This window comes from Bison bison, unplaced genomic scaffold (genome assembly GCF_000754665.1).
Source record: "Bison bison bison isolate TAMUID 2011002044 unplaced genomic scaffold, Bison_UMD1.0 scf7180017864139, whole genome shotgun sequence".
Lineage (NCBI taxonomy): Eukaryota > Metazoa > Chordata > Mammalia > Artiodactyla > Bovidae > Bison > Bison bison.
The window spans coordinates 6,315,467-6,335,983 of NW_011494711.1; the positions used below are offsets into that span (position 1 = coordinate 6,315,467).

General features: G+C 37.1%; 1 protein-coding gene across 1 annotated transcript; it reads left to right on the forward strand.

The window, feature by feature from the left end:
- The first annotated feature begins 1,788 nt into the window (after nt 1-1,788).
- On the forward strand, nt 1,789-18,874 carry TNFAIP6 (tumor necrosis factor, alpha-induced protein 6). Its single transcript, XM_010839971.1, has 6 exons — nt 1,789-1,970; nt 6,310-6,447; nt 7,883-8,044; nt 11,797-12,025; nt 14,398-14,438; nt 18,024-18,874. Exons 1-6 carry the CDS (start codon nt 1,877-1,879, stop codon nt 18,200-18,202), a joined length of 843 nt encoding a protein of 280 aa, XP_010838273.1. The 5' UTR covers nt 1,789-1,876; the 3' UTR covers nt 18,203-18,874.
- Nucleotides 18,875-20,517: the final 1,643 nt, after the last annotated feature.

The following is a 20,517-nucleotide window of genomic DNA, read 5'->3' on the forward strand; positions in this document are numbered from 1 at the left end:
TAAATGTTTATGCTAAAATAAGGTGAACATTTACACCTTGTCATACTTTGAGTTTGTTAAAATGAATAAATAAGATGAATAAAGAAGGGTATCGTTCATTATTTGGCCTAGTTAAAGGTTAATTTTCAACCCTTTCCTGGTAATAATTTTTTATAAATAAGGACAAGATGGGACTAAGTGCCTTCGAGAGATGCGGAAAGCGTATGGGCAGAGAATGTGACCAGGCAAAGAATGGGAAAAGCTGTGACGGTTCAGTTGTTGCCTTGCGTAAGTTGCAAGTAAAGTTATATTTACTTCCTAAACCATGGCTTAAAATAGTCATATAATTCCATTTTCCAGAGAAATATCATGGTTTGTTCCTTCCAACTATCTCTTCATCCTATTCCCACTGACCATACCTGTCTTAGTCACACCTACCTGGTCTAGACTAGATTCTTCTTGGCACCAAACTTAAACCCTCAAGATTCTGTGGGTGAGCTGGTATATAATCATCTCATCTCTCATTTGCTCTGGGTCCAAAGTAGAGATTTTTGAATCCTGACAGCTTTATCCAACCTCAGTGAGTGTCTAGTAAATTCTGTAACCTCAGTCTACCTCCTACAACTGCTCTTTCCAGGGGAGATGAGATCAGGGCAAGCCTTTGATGTACAATGCAAAGCTGCCTAAGAGATTCAAGTCAACTTTAGATCAGAGCAAGTCCAGAAAGCTGATGGTTTCCAAAGATTAAATATCAAAGGAGGAACTAAGAAAGCATGAGAGAAATTAATATAATAGGAACAAATGGAAGCAGTTTAGTAGCAGGAGTAGAGAGGATAAGTAGCAAAGAATGACCAATGAGAAAGAGATGTCAAAGCTGCCCCTCCCTGAATGGCTGTCAATCAACAGGAAAGGCCAGGGAGCATCAGAGCAGTGCGGTATTACCAAATAGTTTACCCAAAGACCCTGCACAAGAGGAGAGGAAAGTTTGGGTATTTTAAGGCATGGTGACTTCACTATGTTAACTGAACCTATTATTTTGATAATCTTCAAAGTTAGAGTGGGGAAGCTAGCACCGTATTTTAATTAACTTTATGACAATCTACTAACCCACCTTCCTCCCAAAATAACAAGGATTTGTGACCTGGAAAATGTTGTGTTCTAATAAGATAGCCCCAAACTGCTGGAATGTCCTAAACATCTGAAATTGAACTACTTTTCTGAAAAATGATGTATTTACCTACCTTGGACCACAATAATCTAAGGACTGCAACAAACCCCACCCTAAGACAGAAGCAGACAGAAAAGAAAGTAAAGAAATCCTACAACACTGGAGATAGTTCAGAATTGGCCAACTATGCACACTTATTGTTTCAAACCTTCTATTCAAGCTTGACAATGTTTAGGGGAAACTGAAGTATCAGTAATACTACCAGGGTCAAGTTCAAGATTAGTGTTTAACCCCAAACCCCATACCGCATTTGACTTACTGCAAATGAGATACTCGGGGTTTCTCTTAAAATCTCTTTTGTTTTTTGAAACCACTGCTGAATCTGCACCAAGTTATAGAGAACTTTCTAACAGAAGAGTGTCCGTGACAGACAGAATAAATGATCCCCTTTCTAAGTAAGTGAATTTTAAAATGTAGATGATCGTTCTATATCCTTAGTTTGAGTTGCCAATGCAAATGAGTCAGAGGATTTGCCCCAGACAGTGAGTTAATTGTGTAACTCTACAGCAGAAAATGCCATTGGAGGGCGCTTGCTGACCTCACAGCTGAAAAAAAAAAAAACACATTTAAAGATGTGGAAACCAGATGTTTCAGGCACATTTCAGCCTCTGCTCTGAGAATTTATCCCAAGCAGCCCTTAACAGGACATTCCTTCTCTACGACTGAGATATGATCATCTTAATTTACTTATTTGTCCTGCTATGGGAAGAGGCTCACGGATGGGGATTCAAGAATGGAATTTTTCATAACTCCATATGGCTTGGTAAGAAACTTCACTCATGAGCTTCTTGCTGGGGAAATCACTTCTTTGAATTCATACAGAAGTGAATCAAAGCTGTAAATTTTTCTCTTCTAGTTAAGGCTGATGTTTTCTAAGAAAATTGTTTGGGAAAAACAGCTGATGGAGTGTATATATCAACTCTTTTTTAAGTGCTCCTGCCTTCTAAAATTTTAGAATGGCTTTTTATAAAGTGAACTGTTGAGTAGAAAATAGAGGTTAATATTTATAGCCCATATGAATATGCCCTTTAAAATTTTCAAAGCAGGTGTGGTAGTATAATGGGGAAAGTGTCTTTAACAAAATAAAGTTACTAATACATTATTTTGTTCTTATTTCAATGCATTTGCAGTCAGATTTCATAACAGGTAACCATAAGAGAATTACAACAGGTAAATTAGAATATAAAATAATTTTACAATCACTGCTCTGTGTACTCTGACCTGTAGTATAGCTCACGTTTTTCCAAACATCTTTCAACTAGTTTTACAAAGCCATCTTGTAATATAGAAAAAATGAAAAAAGCTTGCATTTCTGAATGCATTCTTATCACTTGATTTCTTTTGTTTGAGCTAGCCATTTAAATACTTTACTACCTCTTCTGTTAGACAAGTAAAGTTTTTTTGTTGTTTTGTTTTGTTTTGTTAAATGTAAGGAAATGACATAGGCCTAACTGAGAATATAAACAATAGACCAAAAAAAAAAAAACTAAATAGATAAAACCCCAAATGCTCCATAGAGTACTCTAAACAATGTTTTAATTCTCATGATACAGATTATTATTGCTTTATGTTCACTGTTGTATCTGATGGAGAATTTGAATTGCTCAAGAAGAGAATCGACAGATCCTTATATAAAACAAAGAAATAAAAAGAAAGCAAAATTAACCTAGATCTTGATTTTATGCTTGCTAAGCGGCACAGAGTTGTAGAATATCTTCCCTTTCAGCGTATTTCTTTCTGGTAATAACTACAGCCATGCGGATTTCATTAAAAAGCTCAATTTGCAATGCACAGCCTTACTGCCTCTTTTTTCAGCTTGAGCCAGCGAACTACTTTCATGCTGAACAGAGCAATCCATTTGGCCAAGATGGGGTCTGGAATTTACTAGAGGAATGAGCAAGTCTTTCTGTTTATTTTCATTACACACCATTGAACTTGGGAAACATACACCTATTTGTCAGAAATGAAAAAGAGGCTCATAAAGCTAGTAAGAGTTGAACCCAAACGGATAAACTGAAATTCTGTCAAATTCTCTAATGATGAAGTAAAATGTAGTTTGGGGTTTGTTTTTTTTTTTTTTTTAAGTGATGTTGTATATCACCAAAATAGAAACCTGGACAATAGAATTCTGTCCCAGAGGTAGAGGGAAGCAAACCCAAATATTTGTTAATAGTATGCTGCACATCTGTGGCCTGGAGTGATTGCATATTGCTTCAAAGTGGGACAAATTATTGACCAGTCAGCCTGGCATAAACTGTTTATAGTTGGTTAGATCATGTAGTATTAGAAAACTGTTTAGAGGGGGAAGAGAGTTGAATTATAAGGCAGGAATCTGCTAGCAACTATCTAGAATAAGCACTTAAAATTCTTGGTCTCAGTTCCATGCTGGTAAAATGAGAAGTCTGAAGTAAGGGACCCTAAGGTTTATTTTTAACTCCTGTATACTCTAATTTCTTAGATAGTAAATTTTAAGACACATAAGGACAAGTGACTCCAACTAGTTTAAATGGAAAATTTTAAAATGTACAAATAAGCAATTCCTTTTAAACACTGTTTCGAATCTGAAAAAGGAGAAGGGAAAAGTAACATTATCATGAGCTCCTACTAGGATCCAGAAGCAATGCTTATAGGTTTCATGGTTTGTATATTCCAAAAAATAACTATCATTAGTCCCATTTGATCGATGAAGAAACTGAGGTTCAAGCAGTAATTTATACAAGGTCACACAACTGGTCTATCACAGAACCAGAAGTAGAAATCAGAGCCAACCTGCTACTGTTACCACTTACTATTAATAAAAGGAAAAGGAAATTATTGGTTAAGCAGATTTTCAATTTTAATGAATGACAACTAGAAAAATTAATAAATTATTACTTCTTCTGAAAGGTGAAACTCTTTAGATTAAGACTCATTATTCAAAGGACCATTTTAGTAGTATAAATTCTGAATTAAGAAATATTTTAAAATAAATCTGTGCTTAAAATATTCAAGTACACATGCCAAGAGTTCTCAACTTGTTCATAAGGCAAGATAATAGGAAGTTTGGGTCTCTTTCAGGAGCAATGTGGAATATTAGTATCATTTAATCAATTAAAAATTATAGTATAGACATCACTGCTATTTGTTACTATCTTATTACTAGACAAGCTTCAAGAGGTACCAAAGTTTTAAGAAAAACTACTGGGAAGAAAACTTAAATTATTTTTTTAATCTTTCTGCTTATTTTTTTCCCCTCCAAACCTCTGTTAAAAGAAAAACTGAGGCATACTTAAAATTTGGAGTTTATCTGAGCAACAATCCATTTGAATTCAGCAGCATCCAATTTAACAGAAGGAGCTCCAAGGAGTGGTACAAAATGCAAAACTTTCATAGGCAGAAAGGAGCAGGCATGAGGAAGTTTTAGTAGCAAAAAAGTAGGCTTTTGATGGCTAAATTGCATTCCTTTAGGGGATAGCAGCGGTCTATCAGGCAGATGATCTAACTAGTGATGATCAGGAGTCTTCTGACTGACTGGTTTAAGATTCCATTTCTGGGTAAGCTGAAACTATACTTAAGTCTTCATTTGGTGATGTGGGACTTACCTTGCTGTCTTGTTTCTAATACATCAGATTTTTATTTGGGGAGTAAAATATACAGGAAATTTTAGTTTGAGAAATCTGGGCAGACAAAATAATTTTTTTTCAAATAAAGATCTTTTAGAGAACAAATACAATTCTAACATTTTTAAAAAGTAACAATCATCTCCATCACATATATTAGTAAGTACTACATGTTCCTCTTCTCTACTAAAAGCCTCAGTATCCCTGTACTTCAAAATAGATGCACTTGTCTTGCCCATTAGTGCCCAAGTTGCTTAAGAACAGGGCTTGATTCCCCAGAACCTAGCAAAGTACCTCATGGTAAATTCTTAAAACAGCTACATTGGAAACTGGTAAAAGTTGAGTCAATGAAGCTTTACCTATGAAGGACACTTGGAAAGGAGGTAACTCTCAAAAGGGCAAATGACTTTGATGTTCCTTGTGTTTTCTGACCTCTAAGTATCAGACTAAGGCACTGTGTATGCGTGATAGGCTTTTACCATATAAGCTATAAGAGCAGGATCTCATGAGTATAGAAAAGCAGGGAAAATGCCAAGCAGCTTCTCCTATTGAACTGACATTGTCAACTTCAGCTTTGGGTAGAGAGTAAGGAACAGTATTTCTAATACTGCTGGATTCATATCTTGCTGCAAGGCTAGAAATATAAATTCTTGTTGGAAATGGTCTTAATGGTGTCTGATTACACAGGTCGGGGTAAAAGACTTAACAATAATCTTGATAGTCTACACAGAACTATTAGAGCTATGTTATGATTATTGTCCTGGGAATCTTTTCACATTGTTTCTATGGCAAAATGCACTCCAAACTCAAAACAATCCATTTTAACAGTGATCTACTAGGAGACAGCTCACGTAAGACTTAATACCATCTAAAATGTGCTGGGAACAAACGGGAACTAAAAAAAGACAAACCAGGTAAAGAACTTAGGAACTGGTAGTCAGGTGTGTTGCACTTTTTCTCAGCTGTAGTTATATCTATTTTTCTTTTCTTTAATGCACTATTTGGTGCCTTTGGATTCTTTCAAACTGTTTCTCTGTTTTTTATTTGTTTACTAAATTCTCAACAACATTGCATTACTCATTTCTCTCAAATGGATATTTTGGCTTATTTTTCTCCTTCATTATGAGCCAATTTTCATTCCTTTTCTTTTCCTAGTGTTTACCTTTCCAAGTTTTTAAAACAAAGCCAAAAAACACAAGTTAAAACTTTATCACCTTTGGATAGTGCAGAAATACAATGCTGTATTAAAACTTTATTTCAGGCTCTCAGTTCAAAAACATAACTTAGTCTCGAGTTTCTCTCTGTATCCCCCCAAAATTCCCCTCATTCAAAATGTTTCCCAAAGCTTTCTAACAATGAAAACTCAGCCACTCAAGGCAGCCGACCCAGGGAACCCTTTGGCAGGAACAATAGCTGATGTAATCTTCCAGATGAGGCCACAAAATTTCCCTTGTTCAACAAGAATGGATAACAGTGCATTTACGACATTTTGTGAATTCACAGAACAAGCAGCAGGCGTCTACCACAGGGAAGCACGGTCCGGCAAATACAAGCTCACCTATGCAGAAGCGAAGGCGGTGTGTGAATATGAAGGTGGCCATCTTGCCACCTACAAGCAGTTAGAGGCAGCCAGAAAAATTGGTAACTGCTTTGAATATAATATTTCTTCTTTTTCACCCTTGGAAAAAAAGTTTTTCCACCTTTCCTGCAACCACTTAGTAAGACTTACTTCTCCACCTCTTCTAATAGTTCCTCTGGCTTCTCCCATTTTCTCTGCCTAGAGCTAGATGGTGGACAGTTTCTAAAACAAGCAACGGAGTTGCGGTCACCTCCCATTCAGAGCAAATAAATTAAAGTCAAAAGAAAATGAAGATATCATCTCGATATCATTTAATTTCCTCATTAATTCTAAGCCATTGCTATTCATTTTTAATATTATACCATTTTATCTTTTCTTGATCTCTGTGGGTTTCCTCAGCTGTTAAATGATGTTACTATGTTGAATCTTACAGAGAAATTCACTTGGTAGAAGAAACAGTGAATTTAGTGATTTTTTTTCAAGTTTTTCCTTTTCTTTTTTAACATTAAGTGGGAGAATACATTTGTATTTTAGGATCAAAAGCCATGAGGAAAAGAGTTGTAAAGCACCAGATGAAAGATACTGGGAAGATGATGTCAGGACACCTGGTGAAAACTCAGTAATTAACAAATACTGTTTGCTTCTTTATAATAAAAGCTAGGGATTGGGAGAGAGTGAGCGGGCTGCTACTGTCTCTCCTGGACTTTCAGGAGAATCCAAAAGGCCACCTCCATTCAGAATTATCTTCTCCATTAAAGAAATCCCTTTGCTTACAGGAACATACCTGGCAAAGCTCATGAAAATATTTTATATTACCCAAGACAAAAATGAAGGAGTTTTCAAAAATGGCCCAGAGTCTTCCCCAGATGACGGCTCAGACTATACCCACAGGGCTGTGTATGACACAGTAACTGGAATGATACATGCAAAAGCCAGAGCCATTACTAGCCACCAGGGACTTGTAGTCAAATCGTTCTTGAATGGCATTGGCAAATATTAAAAGAGCCTCCAAAGCTGAGCAAGGAAAACAGGGCTGAGGCTTTGTTTGAAATGTTGAGTACTTTTATCTTTATTCAAATTTTTAAAAATATTAGCAATATCTTAATTGATACTGAAAGAGACACAATCATTTGAAAAAATTTTTTTCAGTATTGGTGATAATTTTAGTTATCTCATGGCACTAGTAGGGTTATTTGTGATAAGAAGCCAGCTCTGAAATTGGATTGTTTTCATATCCATGGTATCATTATTTCTTAGCCCATCTTTTTTTTTTTTTTTTGCCAAGATGTCATTTTCTAGTAAAAGTCAGATGTTATAAGAACTTTTATATGTGTTCAAGCTTTATTTTTTAAGAAAACCGTTTTTCCCCTTATATATGAACTGGATTTCGGCAGTTAAGACACTGTCCCTGTTGGGAGGGGCCATCTTGGTTGAGATGACCTTTGCTCAGCTGAGGGAACATACAAGTTAAGCCATTACCCTTCCATTCTCTTGCAGGATTTCATGTCTGTGCTGCTGGGTGGATGGCCAAGGGCAGAGTTGGATACCCTATTGTGAAGCCAGGGCCCAACTGTGGATTTGGAAAAACTGGTATTATCGATTACGGAATCCGTCTCAATAGAAGTGAAAGATGGGATGCATATTGCTACAACCCACATGGTTTGTGGAAAACAGTAATTTTATACTATACAAAAACAGTTACATGTTATGAAAAAGAAATGTCTTCTTTTTCTAGAGACAAATCAATTTAATGACGATAATTTTAAAAAGTTTTTAAATGTACATTTGGCTGCATCAGGTCTTAGTTGCAGCGTGTAGGCTCAGCTGCCCCATGGCATGTGGGATCTTGGTTCACCAGCCAGGGCTCAAACCTGTGGGCCCTGTACTGCAAGCCAGACTCTTAAGTACTTGACCACAAGGGAAGTCCCCAGTAATGATAATTATTAATAACAACTACCATTTATTGAACGATTATGTTGTGCCAAACACTGACTTATGTCCCTTCATCCACACTGTCACTTAATGTTCACAACTCTTCAAGGAGTTGTTATACTCATTTTAGAATTCAGGAAACCAAAAGTTCAAGAACTTAAGTACTTTCCCCAGATCAGACAGCTGATAATTAGTAGGCAAGTGAGATCTCAAATTTAGTTTTCTGTGCCAGGGAACTTCCTGTGCACAAAGGAAAAAAAAAAAAAAGCAGATTATAAACTTATCACAGTGAATTAGCTAAAACTGAGTGACTTCACTTTCACTTTTCACTTTCATGCATTGGAGGAGGAAATGGCAACCCACTCCAGTGTTCTTCCCCGAAGAATCCCAGGGACGGCGGGACCTGGGGGGCTGCTGTCTATGGGGTCGCACAGAGTCGGACACGACTGAAGCGACTTAGCAGCAGCAGCAGCATGAAGTAGTATAATACTACAAAATGTTAACTGTTCAAAGTTATCTTTTTAATAGAATGAGAAAAAGGAGACAGAATAAACAAATTGTTTTTCCTAATTTCTTTTTGTATATAAACTCTTAAACTTCCAAACTAAGCAACTCCCACTCTGTGTTTTTTTTTAATGAATATATACTGGATATTCTAGTTATTATTATATAGTATATGTTTTATTCATATTCTTTTTCCATGGTTGATTGTAGTCAGGAAAACTTTAAAGAGAAAATTAACTCATCATAATTACTATGAAGAGTAATTCTTGCTCCACGCTCTTAGAGAAAAAGTAGACTGTTTGGGGATTTATTTCCCCCAGGATAATATCACAAACTGTTACAACATGTCACAAACTATTTCCTACATTTATGATCATAAATATCCTCAGGTGGTATCCCATTTGGATCTACTTTATGAGAAAGTCTGTAGCACAAGTAGGAGAGTTACAGTGAAGTTCTAGCATAGTATTATAGAATTTGTTACTGTTTAATAATATTAGTCATTGGAGAACAGTTTCTCACATTTGTAGCTAACCTATATCTCAAAATAATATGTACTCTGGTAGAAAAGAATTTTGTCTAGAGCTATCACCTACTCTCACTTGAGACAAAATATGAATAAATACTTACAGTGCATTCATATAGACTCTTTCAAACCACTTTGACATGCATTAAGCCTGGACTATACTACATTTATGGAGTAGGAAATGGCAACCCACTCCAGTATTCTTGCCTGGGAAATTCCATGGACAGAGGACCCTGGCTAGCTACAGTCCATGGGGTCACAAACAGTTGGATACAACTGAGCACGCAAGCACACATACAACATTTAGTCCTATATTTAGTCACTGTTTATAATTTATATTCCTCCTTTTCCTCTCTCTCCCCTCTTCTCTTCCTTTTTTTTTTTTTTTGGTTGTGCTGCACTGCTTGCAGGATCTCAGTTCCCCAACCAGGGATTGAACCCAGGCCAAGGAAGTGAAAGCCCAGAATCCAAACCGCTAGGCCACCAGGGAACTCCCCCTTTTCCTTAAATATACTTATATAGGCGTTTCTCTTCTTACTCTAACTTGGAGATATTGATTAATTAATAATCATTATTTTCCTGATACTGTTATGATTTTTTTTTTCATTTCAATCATTTTTCAGTGAACTGTGTTTCTCCCATTGCTAGTTCAGGCGGCCCCCTGTCCCCTTCAGGTTAACCACATCCTAAATAATCAGCATGTCACTGAATCTAAAAGTAAGCTGAGAATTGAGTAAGAACAAGTCTCCTAGGATTCTGTACATTTCATTGCTCTTTTATAAGAATGCCAAATTAACTTACAAATTTTTGTAAGTTGTATTTATTTCTCATAGAGGCTAAATACTTTTCACTCTGGGAAAATGTGTACAGAATATATATATGTAAATATTATTTATATATAGATATTATATATATGTAAATGTAGGATGCTATGGGACAGGGAAAATCACTCCCAAAGTAGGCACTTGTTAGTCACTCAGTTACGTCTGACTCTTTGAGACTCTATGGACTGTGTAGCCCACCAGGCTCCTCTGTCCGTGGAATTCTCCAGCAAGAATATTGGAGTGGGTAGCCATTCCCTTCTCCAGGGGAATCTTACCAACCCAGGGATCCAACCTGGGTGTCCTGCATTACAGGCAGATTCTTTACCATCTGAGCCACCAGGGAAGCCCCTTATGTGCACATAAACACTATATATTTTATAATATTTAATAACAATATGAATAGCTTACACTTTGCATAATACCATTAAGCTATCCTCTATATTTATCCTCAGAATAGTGCTGTGAGGGAGGTAACAGAAGAGGCATGACTACATTTATTTTATCAATGAAGACACTGAGGTACAGACTGGTCACCGAGCTCAGACTAGGTTGCTGACCTTCCTTGTCACTCCCTGGCCTTTCTAAGAGCCTATTCTGCCCTGGAGACACAAGCTCCTTAACCTCTATGGTGTTAGGGATTCTAGCACAATTTTTTATCATAGTTATTTTAAAGAAGAATATTCTTGTAAAAAGCTTCTAATTGATACAATAAAAATATCTTTGAATACTACCAAAGTCACCACCTCCACACCACCACTCAGATTATTTTTGAATTTCCAGTTTCCATCTTTTTTTTAAGACACTAGACATTTAGTTGATATGGAATTAAAATGAGCTGGGACCCTTCTATAGCTTTCCTTCTAGGTCATACTGCAAAATTACTGTTCTGGTAGAGATTGTTCGCTCTTATAAGAGGTTATGGGACATGACAGAAATCTATGAAATGGTAAATGACTTGAAAAAATCAACAGAGATACCTCCACCAAATCCTCAAATCGTATTAGAATTAAGTTGCTAATTTAAACCAGTAAAAGGAGTATAGAATGATTATAAATTCTTCCTTTTAACTGGATTAGAATGACCTTCAAGTTCCCTAGTGGTCTTTATAAGGATTTTCCAAACAGAATTTATTGGATGCATTATTCTAAGTGTTCAAGTCCCTGAAGACACAGTGGTGACACCACAGGACAAAATCCCTGTCATAGCTGGTGATATAGATATATGTTGGTGAAGTACGTATATGTTGGCAATACAGGTAGGTATATGTATCAAGATTTGTCAAAACACATATAAGTGTGCACTTAAGATGTGTGCTCTATGCTTAAAATGTGAACAGAGCAAGAAATGTAAACAGGAGCACAATTATTTCTTTTTGCTACTTTACTTTTTTTAAAAAAATCACAAGTGGTCTATGTTTATTTTTGAGAATTTAGCAACTATTAACAAAAAAAATAGTTATTCTTCAGCTACAATTACACACAATATACTATGGAGGCTATGTATTTATTCATGTCTTTATTTTTATTTCATAAAAAGTACTAAATAGATGGACACTAAGAAATGAATATCTTTTTAAAGTAGGAATCATCTTTTTAAATGCTTTATTTTTTCTTTTCTCATTTCAGCAAAGGAGTGTGGTGGTGTGTTTACAGATCCAAAGAGAATTTTTAAATCTCCAGGCTTCCCAAATGAGTATGATGATAACCAAATCTGCTACTGGCACATTAGACTCAAGTATGGTCAGCGCATTCACCTGAGTTTTTTGGACTTTGACCTTGAAGATGACCCAGCTTGCTTGGCTGACTATGTTGAAGTATACGACAGTTACGATGATGTCCACGGCTTTGTGGGAAGGTATGTGTTGCTTCTCCATACAGGAAGCTAATGAACATCTGATATTTTGCATGATGCTTCTTTAATTTCCCCCCAACTGCCCCTCCCCTACAATATTGATTTTCCAGTTTATCTATTCCCCTGCAACATTCTTTCCTTTCCTAACTTTCCTAACGAAGATTTTTCTTTCCACTGTTAGTCCTAACAAGCCATAGTCAGCTGCTACCTCTACTTATGATTAAAATAGTGATAGCTACTTTTTGATTTGCTAAGTTGTAACAGTTAAATATTCTATTTAGGCAGACCTCAAGATCTGACTAACAGGAGAAAGAAGATATGTAGGATGGGAAATTTGTTGGGGTTTTTAAGTGTTCTGATTTCTGTCAACCTAAATTCAGTAATTGTTGCCTTTTTTCTGTGTACAAAGCACTGTACTAAGCATTAAGGATACAGGCTAAACAAGTACTCTAGAGCCCCTTCTCTCATACAGTTCAGCTAATTATACAGTGGGTATCTTCTTAAAAATAGCTTTCTTTGCCATGAAAAAACAAATGTTCCTTTCCTCAGTATTTCTCTCCTGGTTTTTCAACATCCTGGGACACAATATTTTTGGTGCGTGTTCTCACCCAGTATCTTTAATATAGTTTACATTTTACAATACAAATTTTGCAACATTGTATGAAATATTATAAATTAAAGAGAGCACAGTTAGGTGTTTTATATATTCAGGTCCCCACTTAGTGTGTATTTTAAATATCTATCATCAATGGATTATTGGTTATAAATTCTCTATTACCCATGGTAGTAATTTAATGAAAGAAAATAGTAGTGGGGATAATTTAAAATAATAGACAATATCTTTTTATTGACTTTGAAATCTGTAACTTAAGTAGAAAGGCAAACAAAGGCATTTCTTGCATAAATGAATAGCAGTTTTTGGATGGAAAGTGTTTTTTTGCTGTTGTTTTGTTCTTTAGCTGAGACTACTACTATGGAAAGAAATACAAATAGTTTTAAAAAATAGTTTGAAGAAGACTAGAAGTAGGATCTGAGGACTTAAGAACAAAGTCTTTTTTGAAAGAACGGACCTCCTACCTTGGGACTTAAGATAACATTTTTATTCTAAATCTAGTTTCAGAAATCAATTACAGTTCTAAATAAAATGACTTTTAAGCTACAGGCTAATTTGTTATTTATTGGATTATATTGTGTGATTTACCTTTATGATAGACTTTCTCCTTCTCTGGAATAAACTACTTTTTCATTAGAAACTAACAAAAACCCTTACTTTCTATATAATTATGTGCAAGGGAATTCCTTTCAAGCCATGATTCAGATAAAAATCACATCATCTTATAAGGTCCAACGTAATTTTTTCCTTTTTAAATCAGTCACACCCCCATTCTTCTTTAACTGTGAAGAAAACTTCATGAGATTAATCAGAAACAAATTTTTAAAATTTCCCAAATAGATTCAAATTGTTTACCACACAAAAACTTTGTAGACACACAGAGTAGAAATGCCACAAATTCTTTCCTAAGAATCTCAATACTGCAAGAAGTCTATTTCAAACAATATTTTAGCCTCTCTTCTCTCTTACAAGGGCTTTCCAGGTAGCTCTAGTGGTAAAGAACCTGCCTGCCAGTGCAGGAGATGTAAGAGACTTGGGTTCAATCCCAGGGTCGGGAAAATTCCCTGGAGGAATGCATGGCAACCCACTTCAGTATTCTTGCCGGGAGAATCCCATGGACAGAGGAGCCTGGTGGGCTACAGTCCATCCGGTCACACAGAGTCAGACATACTGAAGCAACTTAGCACTCACACAGGCTCTCTTATAAATTCTAGTAAAAATAAAGTAGAATAGAAAAGTGAGCCATTACTGGCACCCCACTCCAGTACTCTCACCTGGAGGGTCCCATGGACGGAGGAGCCTGGTGGGCTGCGGTCCATGGGGTTGCTGGGAGTCAGACACGACTGAGTGACTTCACTTTCACTTTTCACTTTCATGCATTGGAGAAGGAAATGGCAGCCCATTCCCGTGTTCTTGCCTGGAGAATCCCAGGGACGGGGGAGCCTGGTGGGCTGCCGTCTACAGGGTCGCACAGAGTTGGACACGACTGAAGCGACTTAGCAGCAGCAGAGCCATTACTTAGAGGAACTGGAGTAGGCAATGGCATCCCACTCCAGTATTCTTGCCTGGAAAATTTCCATGGACAGAGGAGCCTGGCGGGTTATAGTCCATGGGGTTGCAAAGAGTCAGGTACGACTGAGTACACACGCACCCACGCACATCTTAGGAGAAATTTAAAGTACATCAATTATCAGTTAGTCACTTGCAAGAGCTATATTATAATTATTCATGTGACCTCTCCTTTTTAAAAATTCTCTTTCAGATACTGTGGAGATGAGCTTCCAGAAGACATCATTAGCACAGGTAATGGCTCTAAATTGAGGAACAAAACTATGATTTGCTTTCTCAGTGTCACTGAAAGTGAAGGATCCAACAGTTATTACTACATAACTTTTTAAAGTTGAGAACTGAAGACAGACAGGGCTTGCTAGCTTGCAAAAGGCAAAGAACTATTTAAACTTATAAAGTGTGTAGTCTCTGGTTACTTGCAGGACATGCAGTCTGAAATAGTCTTGGGTCTGCAAATCCATAAATACTGCTGTATCTTATAATTCCCATAAAATGTGGTAACAAAAGGCCCAAAGTTTTCATCGATAAAGGATTGAAGTAATTTGCCATGTTGTTAAAAATATCATTTATCACTGAAAAAAATTTTAAATTGTATTTATTGCATTTTCACATTAGTACAGCAATCCCAAGGAAGTCTTATGAAGATCACAGATCTGTTAGGTGTTTCTAATAGATATTACATGATAAAAGGGCTCTAAGGTCAGGTAAATTGGGGAAACATTGGGTTAAACAGGTTTCTTTGTTAGAAGACATTAGAGAACTTTTACTATGCTAATTATGCATAGTTAATCTTAAAAGACTAACTATAGTGAGCAATGTTTTCCAGATCTTTTTCCTCTTGCTAATTATTTTATGAGACTGTTCCTTGAAATGTGCACCAAGAAATGTTCCAGGAGCAGCATACATTTATCGCAATGAGCAATACCACTGCTGTTGCCTCAAACTGCTACTTTCTGGCTAAGAACTTTTACTTTCTTCGATGTCTTCATTTTTCTCTTTATTTTCATCACTCACACCAGTAATTCGCATTCTGGCTTGTTTTCCTCCAAAACATTAAAAAAAAAAAAAATTATCACAATACTTCTGCAACTAAAAACACCAAAGCTACATTGAATTGCAGTTTCCAAACAGTCCTTAAACTGAGATACTACAAGCTGAATTAGTCCCACACCCTAGCTTTGCAGTGCCTGCAATTTTCATTGATGAATCATTGCAAGAGATGGAAATTCTTGTTCAGTACTGGAATGATTAATGCTTAAAGTTTATTAATTCATTACTATGTCACAATCTCCTTAGGAAGAGTAATCTTTTAAACTTTTTATTTATCTCTTATTCTTTACTTGAGAACATATTTCATGTTAACAGAAAACTAAAAGAAGACATTTTATGAGATGTAGGAGGGTAGTTGGGAGGGGGGTGAGAACTCTATTTTTAAAAAAGTGAAACAGAGGGAGAATCCAAAGGAAGCCTGAAAATTGACATTTTTCTTATTTTGTCTAAAACAGACTCCAAATGTAACACCAAATCAGTGTTTTTCTGGCACAACTGCGAGAAACTAAAAAAAGAAAAACCCACACAATTTATTATTCAAAGAGAAACAAATCAACAGAAAGAACATAATTAAATAAAATGCCAAAGATTTAGCAAAACAGCAGGAAGAATACACACTGATACAGAGTAATAGAAAAAGAATATATAAAATAAGTTTAAAGTACTATCCTCTCAGTCAAGATACTGCTGTTAACATTTTAATCTAGTTTTCTTCTTAAATATATGCTTACTCACCCCAGGATATTTATATTAAAAAACAAAAACAGAAAATAAACTAAAAACTACCCATAGTTGTACCACTTTGCTACTGCTAAGTCATTTCAGTCGTGTCCGACTCTGTGTGACCCCATAGACGGCAGCCCACCAGGCTGCCCCGCCCCTGGGATTCTCCAGGCAAGAACACTGGAGTGGGTTGCCATTTCCTTCTCCAATGCATGAAAGTGAAAGGTGAAAGAGAAGTCGATTAGTCGTGTCCGACTCTTAGTGACCCCATGGACTGCAGCCCACCTGGCTCCTCCATCCATGGGGTTTTCCAGGCAAGAGTACTGGAGTGGGGTGCCATTGCCTTCTCCATGTACCACTTTAATAAAAGGTATATAAGAAAAGAAAGTGCCCACTCTTCTCACCTCTCCCTACCCAAGAAAGGCATTGGACAACTATGTGGTGTCCATCTTTCCAGATGTCTTCCTGTAACAAACATTACATACATGGAGACTATGGAGCTACTTCAAAGTCACAGTGTAATTGGGAAGCCCTGTATATGTAGATCACTCGAGTTCTTTTTAATGACTCTTAATAGGTGCCATAATTTGTCATACACCAATATTTAACATCCTGAAGGCAGTTGTTGCTGATTTTTTTGTCTTTTGCTAGTCAACATTCCACTAGACATTTAAAAATATATATTTATTCCTTTGTCTGTGCTGGGTCTTAGTTGTGGCATGTAGGATACAGTTCCCTGACAAGGGATTGAACCCTGGCTCCCTGCATTGGGAGTGCAGAGTCTTAGGCACTGAACCACCAGGGAAGTCCCCTATATATTTTCATACTTCTACTTGTTAGTGCTATTTTTTTTAAGAGTCAATTCCTAAAAGTGAAATTTCGGGGTCACAAGTAATGTACATTTAGGGGTGTGCGTGTGTGTATGTTCGGTCGAGTCTGACTCTTAGCGATCCCCAGACTGTAGCCCGCCAGGCTCCTCTGTTCATAGAATTTTCCAGGCAAGAATACTGGAGTGGGTTGCCATTTCCTTCTTCAAGGAATCTTCCTGATCCAGGGATCAAACCCACAACTTTGTGTCTCCTGCATTGATAGGTGGATTCTTTATTACTGTCCATGTGGGAAGCCATAGATGTGGATAGATGCCAGCAAATTAGCAGTAGGCCCCACTGTGCCCATTTTTATTTTAACCAGTTGAGTAGTCTACAAGAAAACATTTCTTTTTTTCATTTAAGCAGCTCTCCCAAGTTTGAGAAGAGTGCAGTAGACCAGAGCATGAACTCTAGGTTCAAACCTGGTTCTGCCATTTAAAACCCTGTGGCCTTGGGCAAGCTACTCAGGCTCTCTGTGCCTCAATTTCATTTATAAAATGACTATTTTAATAGTATGCACTTCATCATGTTACTGTGGAAAATAAGATGAAAGACATTTAAAGCTGTGCTTGACAAAACCAAACATTAGCATTCAGTGTGTATGGGGGTTTTGCAAAGAAATCTGGATTTGTGATTTGGATTAAGAAGGCTTTTCCCACATGAAAAAGAAAAATATCCCTACATATTTCATATAATGAAGTTTTTCTTTTGTATTTTTGGTACATGTTGGTCTTTAATGCAGGTAAAATGTAGTTAAGTGCTTTGTTTAAAAGAGAGATCTAGCTTTGTGGCTTTTTTTCCTTTTTTTCTTTTTCTTAACAAATGCAAGGTTTGTTGCCATCATTTAGTAAATAACCCATTTATATCTCACTGGTTTGAACTGCCTGCTGTTCTCCTGTAATTCTACGGATGTTCCTTCTACACAGAAAACCTTTTAAAACAGAATAGACAAAATTTCCTGTAGGACAGATTAGAGAGCCACAGGAAAAATCTGGAAGTCCTTGCTTCACCTGGCAATGATACTACAGACTCAACAATTTGAAAATATAGTTCTGAATTCTAGGAGTCTTGATCATGAATTTTTATATTCTCCATATGAGAATGATGAGTCTTTGAACTGTCAGCCAAATTGAAGGAAAGTAACATCTTGGTTCTTCTGCATCTTCCTCCTCCCCAGGAAATGTCATGACATTGAAGTTCCTAAGTGATGCTTCAGTGACTGCAGGAGGTTTCCAAATCAAATACGTTGCAGTGGATCCTGTATCCAAATCCAGTCAAGGAAAGAATGCAAGTACTACAAGTACTACTTCTACTGGAAATAAAAACTTTTTAGCTGGAAGATTTAGCCATTTATAAAAGAAAAAAAAAAAAAAGACATTCCGTATTTATGTTTCTATCTTTTGGAACACTTTTGATCTCACTTTTATATTATTATTATTAACATTTATTTATTATTTTTCTAAATGTGAAAGCATTACCTGATAATTTGAGGATAACTGGAAAATACAGAAAACTCTGAATGAGAAAATAAAATCTCCCATAACCTCCTTGCATAAAAATAGCAAGCATTAAATTTATACATACTTTTTAGTCATTTTTCAATTTGTGGTATATGTATATACGCATCTATATGTATTCATACTTCAAATTATTGAATCCTACTCTGTGTACAGTTTGACATCTTGAGTATTTTTAACCTTGAACTATATGGTATACACATTTTCCCCTATCACTGAGTAGTCTGCAAAAACATGATTTTGAATAACTGTAAAATGCCCATGGTATGATTGTCCCATACTTTCTGTAAACCTGTCTCTATTGTGGGAATTATTGGTTGTTTTTATAAATATTGTTTCAATAAACATCCTTGAACATATATGTATTTGGACATCCCTCTAATTATTCAAGATAGGGTCCTAGAGGTGGAATTACTGAGTCAGAGATTAATTAAAATAAAAAAAATTTTGAGGTAGATCAGCTGGACTTTATGACACCGAATGGGATGGGTGGTAGGCTGGGTGGCAGGTGGGCCATACTCACTCAGCAGATGAAGGTATCTTCTAGGGAAGCTAGAAAGTGAATGGACTAGGAAAATAGTGGGTTTTAAGGGCACATTGGAGAAGGCAATGGCACCCCACTCCAGTACTCTTGCCTGGAGAATCCCATGGACCGAGGAGCCTGGTGGGCTGCAATCCATGGGGTCTCTAAGAGCCAGACACGACTTCACATTCACCTTTCACTTTCATGCACTGGAGAAGGAAATGGCAACCCACTCCAGTATTCTTGCCTGGAGAATCCCAGGGATGGGGGAACCTGGTGGGCAGCCGTCTATGGGCTCGCACAGAGTCGGACACGACTGAAGCGACTTAGCAGCAGCAGCAGCAGCAAGGGCACATTTCATCTCACAAGCTAGCAAAGTAATGCTCAAAATCCTCCAAGCCAGGCTTCAATAGTATGTGAACCGTGAACTTCCAGATGTTGAAGCTGGATTTAGAAAAGGCAAAGGAACCAGAGGTCAAATTGCCGACATCCATTGGATCATCGAAAAAGCATGAGAGTTTCAGAAAAACATCCACTTCTGCTTTATTGACTACACCAAAGCCTTTGACTGTGTGGATCACAACAAACTGTGGAAAATTCTTCAAGAGATGGGAATACTAGACCATCTTACCTGCCTCCTAAGAAATCTGTATGCCGGTCAAGACGCAATAGTTAGAACTGGACATGGAACAACAGACTGATTCCAAATCGGGAAAGGAGTACGTCAAGGCTGTATATTGTCACCCTGCTTATTTAACTTATATGCAGAGTACATAATGAGAAACGCTGGGCTGGAGGAAGCACAAGATGGAATCAAGATTGCCGGGAGAAATATCAATAACCTCAGATATGCAGATGACACCACCCTTATGGCAGAAAGTGAAGAAGAACTAAAGAGCCTCTTGATCAAAGTGAAAGAGGAGAGTGAAAAAGTTAGTTTAAAACTCAACATTCAGAAAACTAAGATCATGGCATCCGGTCCCATCACTTCATGGCAAACAGATGGGGAAACAATGGAAACAGTGACAGACTTTATTTTTGGGGACTCCAAAATCACTGCAGATGGTGATTGCAGCCATGAAAGTAAAAGATGCTTGTTCCTTGGGGAAAAGCTGTGACCAACCTAGATAGCACATTACTTTGCAAACAAAGGTCTGTCTAGTCAAAGCTATGGTTTTTCCAGTAGTCATGTTTGGATGTGAGAGTCGGACAATAAAGAAAGCTGAAAGTGAAAGTGAAGTTGCTCAGTCGTGTCTGACTCTTTGCAACCCCATGGACTGTAGCCTACCAGGCTCCTCCATCTATGGGATTTTCCAGGCAATAGTACTGGAGTGGATTGCCATTTCCTTCTCCAGGGGATCTTCCCGACCCAGGGATCGAACCCGGGTCTCCCGCATTGTAGACAGACGCTTTACCGTCTGAGCCACCAGGGAAGTCCTAAAAGAAAGCTGAGTGCCAAAGAATTGATACTTTTGAACTGTGGTGTTGGAGAAGACTCTTGAGAGTCCCTTGGACTGCAAGGAGATCCAACCAGTCCATCCTAAAGGAAATCAGTCCTGAATATTAATTGGAAGGACTGATGCTGAAGCTGAAGCGCCAATACTTTGGCCACCTGATTCGAAGAACTGACT